General features: G+C 39.7%; 1 protein-coding gene across 1 annotated transcript; it reads left to right on the top strand.

The window, feature by feature from the left end:
* The first annotated feature begins 587 nt into the window (after positions 1-587).
* Positions 588-6,638, top strand: LOC113813596 (uncharacterized). The gene is made up of 3 exons (XM_070128539.1): positions 588-889; positions 5,254-5,454; positions 6,430-6,638. The coding sequence occupies exons 1-3, from the start codon at positions 781-783 to the stop codon at positions 6,636-6,638; spliced, it is 519 nt and encodes a 172-aa protein (XP_069984640.1). The 5' UTR covers positions 588-780.
* Positions 6,639-7,507: the final 869 nt, after the last annotated feature.

Here is a 7,507-nt window from a genome sequence, read left to right as displayed (position 1 = left end):
TTTACAGTCTCTTACTTTATATGTTTCTCAAACCCAATCCTTAAATCTTCAAACCCTAAGATTTCGCAATCCTGCAATCTCTTAACGAACAATACATTTAGCAGAAAGACTCATTCTACCAAAAAAAACAATCTCTTAGTCTGAAAGTATTTCAATTTCCATTTTTTTTCCATTTCACTATTTCTAAATCTGTCAATCACAAGGACTTGGGCTCGAAGCTTGAACCTGGAGAAAACCATAGATTTTCAAAGTAACGAAGTAACAGCAGCCCTGATGACATCGCAGCAAAACTTTCGAAAACGGGAGGCACGTCAATCGTCAGCATCCGACATGCGAACCGAGAGAGCGGCTGGAGCGATGGAATGAATCGTGAAGAATCACACTGCCATGCAAAGATACTAAGAAATTGAAAGGCAATAGAATATCTAGCCTCGTCAGCCATTTAACGAAGTTCACGTAATAGAAGATATAAGAAAATATATATCACAGCAAAAGGCGAAACGACGTACTGTGACTCATTTTCCCGGATATGCCTAGAATACAGGCTACAGGATGTAGCCAGAACGTTGAGTCGCAAGATTTCCTTCACTCTCACTCGTGTTCGGAGTGATATAGTGGTTGTTGTATAGAACATCAAATACAAAAAACGAGAACGAGAAATAGGAGGGGTCTCTTCCTTGTCCAGACGGATCAGACTTCTCACTGTTTCTAAGACAGAAAAAACACTAGAAATTGAAGAGCAAAAAAAAAAAAAAAAAAAATCTAAATAAGAGAGACTCCATGCCCAAGCGCGGAGGACAGCGAGACAGCATGGAGCGGGAAATGACAAGGAGTGCGAAGAAAATAATGGTATTGTTGGCTACGCTGGTGATCGCAACCGAGGGCAAAGGTAAGGAGAGTAAGTTTGGAAAGTCGATGTTTCCAGGTTTCTCTTTTTAGGGAATGAAAAGCTACAGTAAGGCCTTAAGATTTAAAAAAAGAATCTATAAAATCAAAATTTGATGTTATGTCTTGTAAACATCTGATGATCTTTACACGACTAGTAAATATTTTTTTCTCTCTCTTCCGCACCCCTCTTTTTATGAAACTTATTTCTCTTTTTCTTCACTCATCTTTTTGAAACCACGTTTCTCTCTTTATTTCAGTGCGTCGAATATCGGCCCTATGTAAAAAAAAAGTTACTTTTGTAGTAATTGAGTTCAAAGTTTTTAGTTTCTGAATTAGATACACATTTGCCATGATACTGCATGCCACATCTCAATATCGGGAAGGATCAAGGTCACCAATTTGAGGCAAAACAGGTATTGGTACACTGACAGCAAATACACATAAAACAAATTTGTGGTTACGCTGGTTCGTGAAAACAGGGACGATATGTGCGACCTCTTAGTCAATGTTCTGTCCGCTTTCTTCTGCCCTTATATTCGGTCACCTCGTACACAGCTTTAGTGCGAGTATATGATAATCTATTACACTTCATATTCTTCCCTACTGTCCTTTAAGTGATTTTTTTTTAACAAAAATATTTCATACAAACTGATGTTGCTGTCACTGTGGCAATCTATGGTAAAAGAAATGTAATTATTATTTCCAATGCTTATTCATGGTGAATATGTATACACTTTATTATCTCTTTCTCTCTCTCTCTCTCTTTATATATATATATATATATATATATATATATATATATATATATATATATGTGTGTGTGTGTGTGTGTGTGTGTGTGTGTGTGTGTGTGTGTGTGTGTGTGCGCGCGCGCACACACACACACATACACACACAAACATACACACACACACACACACACACACACACACACACACACACACACACACACACACACACACACACACATATATATATATATATATATATATATATATATATATATATATATATATATATATATATATACATCAGTAGCAAACAGACATTCAAAGTGCCCTTGAGCAGCCTTGGTTTGCAGAGGCCTCAATCGCGCCGCGATATCTTTTGCTATTTCATTGTTCTTTTAAAATGGAAATGAGTAAATCTACAATGTTTTCAGTGTATCTGCCCTCAGCGTTTTTTTTTTTTTTTTTTTTTTTTTATCTCTTTGTCTACTGACGGTACCGAGGGAACATTACACCTCTCCTCAGACCCACAGCGCTCTCTCTCTCATAAGGAAACCTTTATGGGGAGGCCCAGCACCCTGAGGCGATCTTTGGGTGTGCTTTGTTTTTCTCCTAATCTCCTTCACTTTCTTGTGGCCATCTGGACCTACTTAAGCCCCCCAGGAATGCTGTATTCGTCTGTGTGGTGTGCCTCTGTTGCCCCATTTTAGCAAGGATTGGCAATAAGGGAGGGGCCCGAGCACGCACCTTTACCGCAGCTGCACTAGCTGGGTAAAGAAAGGCCTAAACTAGGGTGGGGTCACCGCAACTCTGCTAATAGCTGCACCATTAGGAAAGAGGCAATCAAAACATCCCGATAAAAGGAGAAAGAGAGGATGAAGGAGAAAGAGGTTAGACCTCTCAAAGCGGTGGCTCAGAAACAGCACAAGCCAAAGTGCAAGCCACCACTGACCCCTGGAAGCCCCTACTTAACCAGGTCCGTCAAGACATCAGGGGAAAGACGTTGCCTAAGAAAGAACCAACAGTGCACCTGTCACTTCCTGGTGGCCTTTCTAAGGAAATACTGCACATCTTTAAAACATGATTGACCCTGAACGAGATTTCGGGGAGCATGCCAGGGAGGCCTTGAAAGGAATAATCTCCCTGACCTTGACCTAAGGGATGCCGACTCCTGGGGGATCATTAGGGTGGTCCGGCCTCCCTCTCCCCCTCCAGCAAAGAAGCCATCAGAGACGGTTTCACATCAGGCTCTCGATACACATTTTGAATAAATGTTACCAAACGCTCCAACAACACCGGCAACCCCAGCTCTTGAGACCATCTACCTCAAAAAGCCACACACCAGCACCACTAAAGACAATGTTACAAGAACTCCACCCCCAACAAAACTGGTAACCCCAGGCTTAGCTGATCCTTCCAACCCTTCGTGGAGGAAGATGGCCAGGAGAGGCTCATCTACACTCATATCTCAACAGACGACGTCACTTCCAGTGATCACCTCCCAGTAATATCAATTCAACAAACCTCGTCATGACCCCAACACAACCCCGAGAATCCTGTAAACATGCAAATTGGGAGGGATTTAAAAAAGTGCTGGAAAACACACGTGATCGATCTCGAGGCCCAACCCACACGCATGATAACCGACCACCTTAAACAGTGGTGCGCAGACATAGACGGCCCCGGAGGTCATCATACCGAAAACAACATATAAAACCATCCTGCATTTGACAGCTATCAAATTTGTGGCCGAAAGATCGGCCTTTATATTGGTGGACATCGTCCGCAGCGACGTCGCCCGCCCATGACGTTAGAAGACGCCACCGTCCCGACGATCCAAGGCGGGAAACACCCATCCCCGGATCAGCGCCCACGGACCACCCGGAACGGCAGCCAGACGCCGCCCGAAGTCTCCCGCTGGAAGTCCCCTTTCTCTCCTCTTGTCGGAGACCTCCCCAACGCGAAGAGAGGTGGGGGGTGATGAGGGCGCCGCAGAAGGTTCCACTCCCGACCGCGCCGACGAAAGGGCAGCGCCAGCAAGAGTCCCAGGAGAGACTGGAGACCGCCAGGAAAGAAGAAAGAAGAATCGGCGTTCACGAAGCCCCGGAAGGCAACGCGAGATGTCCTACGGGAGTGATCGGCCCCTCGGCGACCACAGACACATCAGAGGGCTCTCGTTGAAAGGGTCCAAAGAGATGGTAGACGTCGTCGGAGTGACATCTCGCACAGAGCTGATTGGAATTCTTTGGAGAGGAGGTTCTGGGAGAGAAATTGTCGCTGCGGCCGTCAGAAGCTTCTGCGAAACCCGTTCAACCCACTGATGGGCGGTGAATACAAAATGAGAAATAATAAATAAAGAAAGAAAAAAGTTACCACAATTTAGCCTCCAGGTTAGTACAGTAGTAACGTATCGGCCTCTCATCAGGCGTGAGAAGTTGCGACTGTCGCCTGGAGGTTACAGCTGTGGCTAGGCACCATGGTGGGTAAGGGTTATGTTCTGTCACGTCAGCACGTTGATCGAGTCGGCATTCGTCGACACCGGTCGGGCTCCCCTTAAAGCCTAGGCGAGGCTGAGCTTCGGATATCGGACTTCTTCTTACCACAATTTATCACTTTGCTCGCCTCGTGCCCGCCTTGTGCTTGTGCGATCACCGCTGACGAATTATACACGGACAGGTTGCCAAGACCGAACATCTTACAAACTTGCTACGGATTCTGACTCGATTGCCTTTGATTATGGAAATGCACTCGATCAATTGCACGTCAGACATGCGAGTCAGAAGACGAGCAGGATGGAGATGTTCTGCTTCCATATATTTCGTTAAACCCCACTTCCGTTTTTTGTTTTTCTTCTCATTGCCACCAACAGTTTTTTCACTTTGTATTATGATTTCATGTTATTATTTCCGTTCGTGTTTTTATTGATTATTCTTTGACCTACTTCCTTTAATCATAATTCTTATGTCCGTTAACTTTCAACATATATATATGTGTGTGTGTGTATGTATGCGTGCATACGTGTGTGTTTGTGTGCGTATGTGTGTGTGTGTGTGTGTGCGCGTTGAATCCTGTAAACATGCAAATTGGGAGGGATTTAAAAAAGTGCTGGAAAACACACGTGATCGATCTCGAGGCCCAACCCACACGCATGATAACCGACCACCTTGAACAGTGGTGCGCAGACATAGACGGCCCCGGTTTGTGCGTTGAAAACACACACACACACACACACACACACACACACACACACACACACACACACACACACACACACACACACACACACACACACACACACACACACATATATATATATATATATATATATATATATATATATATGTATGTATGTATGTATACATATATATATATATATATATATATATACATATATATATATATATATATATATATATATATATATATATATATATATATATACATGTACACACACACACACACACACACACACACACACACACACACACACACACACACACATATATATACAAAAAAACATAAACACACACACACACATATACAGAAAAAAAACATACACACACACACATATATATATATATGTGTGTGTATGCATGCATGTGTGTGTTTATTCTTTTCTCTTGTTGTGTTCCTCCAGTCTGCAAAATCGCAACTGTTGCTGCTGGCGAAGAGAGTCCGCCTTACCCTCTCCCTGACGAAGGCTCAACCGAGCTCCATATCTTGGTCTTAGACACTCAGACCTTCTCGCAGATCTTTCTAGAAGAAGAGTGTCTTGTCGAGCTCGTTGGGACTGGACAGACTTCACAAAACTGTTCTATTTACCGGCCCGCTGTTCAAGGTCAGTCCAACACAACGCCATTTTCGAACCAAGTTCAATAAATAATACTTACTTACTTTGTAATGGATGGTTCAGTTATGATGTCGACTTGTGCCGTAGTTTTAGTGGCGTATTTAGTGGAATATGAAGTATTGATGATATGTTGATATTGGCTATGGTGTTGATATCAATGATAGTCGTGATAATGCTATTGATAACAACAACAACGTTTCATTGACACAGATTATTATTATTATTATTATTGTCATCGTCAATATTATTATTATTATTGCTGTTATTATCATCATCATTATTTATATTGTTGTTATTATCGTTATTATTTTTACTTTATCATTATTATCATTATCATGATCATTACTATTATCATTATCATTTCTAATTGTTATTATCACTACTGTAAAATGGGGCGATTATCAGGGTGATAAGAATGAATAAGAATAGTGATAGATAGTAATAACAATAATAATTATTATGATGATGATGATGATAACAATGATAATGATAATAACAGTGATACTTAAAGATAATAATAATGATGATAATGATTATCATCATTATAAAGATAATGATAATAATGATAATGATGATATTATTATTATCGTTATTGTCGTTGTTGTTGTTCTTGTCATAATTGCCGTTAATATTATCATTATTATTGCCATTATTATTATTGTTGTTGTTTTTATTGTCATCATTCATCGTTATCATTATTGTTATTGTCATTATCATCATCAATATCGTTTTTGTCATAATCATTAATACAATCACTGTTATTGTATTTGTCGCCATCATCATTACCATTTCTGACATCACATTATTATCATTACTGTCATCCTTAATTTGATATTTCTCCCATGCAGTATCATCAGCATCATTATATTCATCAGTATTTTGTCATTATTATAACAATGTTTATAAGTAGGATGTTCATAATATTATTTTCATGCACCTAGAAGCATCGTATTCTTCCTTCAGGTCTGAACATATTGAGGTTCACTCGTCTAGGAAACACTTTGAGAATACGAGAGAGAAAAGATTCAGAGTTATATTTTCTGCATGACAAAAATGTTACCAATGGAGCTCGAAATCTGCACGTTAGACCTCGCCATCGAGATCTTAAAGTAGCTTACAGCTGCAGCATGGGTGAGTTGAAGCATTTTTCTGTGAGAGAGATTGATAAATGATAGAGATAGGTAGATTGGTAATGACCCCTCCCCCCCAAAAAAAAAAACAATTATATATATATATATATATATATATATATATATATATATATATATATATATATATATATATATATATATATATATATATATATATATATATCAAACGTTACGGTCCATGAGGTTCTTACATCCTAGACTGTTACCAGTAAGCGTTCAAGTTGGTCTCAGCCATTTATAAGGATGAGAAAGACAGAAATTTCTTCTTTATCTATTCGTAGATAAAATCATCATCATAAAACACCACCTACAGAAGAATGAAGCATGAACTAGCATATCACCAAGTATGCGGTTGAACTTTAAAAACATGTTAGTTTATGAGTCACCATAATCCTTTGAACTGAATTCGATCTTACCCTAGAAATCAAGAATAGCATGGACAGGCTTCCGTTAAACCGAATTCTCGACTTGCGATGACTAAAAGCGTTTTAAGCAGGGAAAGTTCTTGCCTGAAATCTCAAGCGTTTTTCTTGCTAACTCAAGCATTTCGTTTGCTTTCTCAAGGTCCTGGTCAAGGTACTGGTCACGATCCTTCGAATGCGGGCGTTGGCCAGGAACTCCGCTTAATATCTTATCAGATAAATAAATTTTTCACGGCATCTGATTCTGTATTTTTCTTTAAATCATATTCAAAGAAATTGAAATTAACTGAAAACGAAACGAGATAATGGAGATCATGGGAATAAAAAGTTTTACTTATGAATAATAAATGATTATAAGACGAACAATTTTCCTCTTATTGTTAAACTTCTCGTCTTTCTAAATCGAGAATATATCTGCTATTTTATGAAATAAAGAATATTTCAAATGAAAAAGTCTGAGAAATTCTA

Source organism: Penaeus vannamei, chromosome 13, assembly GCF_042767895.1.
Source record: "Penaeus vannamei isolate JL-2024 chromosome 13, ASM4276789v1, whole genome shotgun sequence".
NCBI classification, from domain to species: Eukaryota; Metazoa; Arthropoda; class Malacostraca; order Decapoda; family Penaeidae; genus Penaeus; species Penaeus vannamei.
Note: the sequence above shows the minus strand (reverse complement) of the source record. Positions and strands in the feature narration are given on the sequence as shown.

What these genes read in the sequence shown, in the direction of transcription:
- LOC113813596 (XM_070128539.1), top strand. Translation starts at nt 781, where the DNA reads ATGCCCAAGCGCGGAGGACAGCGAGACAGCATGGAGCGGGAAATGACA. An exon ending in GATCGCAACCGAGGGCAAAG is followed by an intron (nt 890 to 5,253) that starts GTAAGGAGAGTA and finishes GTGTTCCTCCAG; the next exon opens with TCTGCAAAATCGCAACTGTT. An exon ending in TTACCGGCCCGCTGTTCAAG is followed by an intron (nt 5,455 to 6,429) that starts GTCAGTCCAACA and finishes TTCTTCCTTCAG; the next exon opens with GTCTGAACATATTGAGGTTC.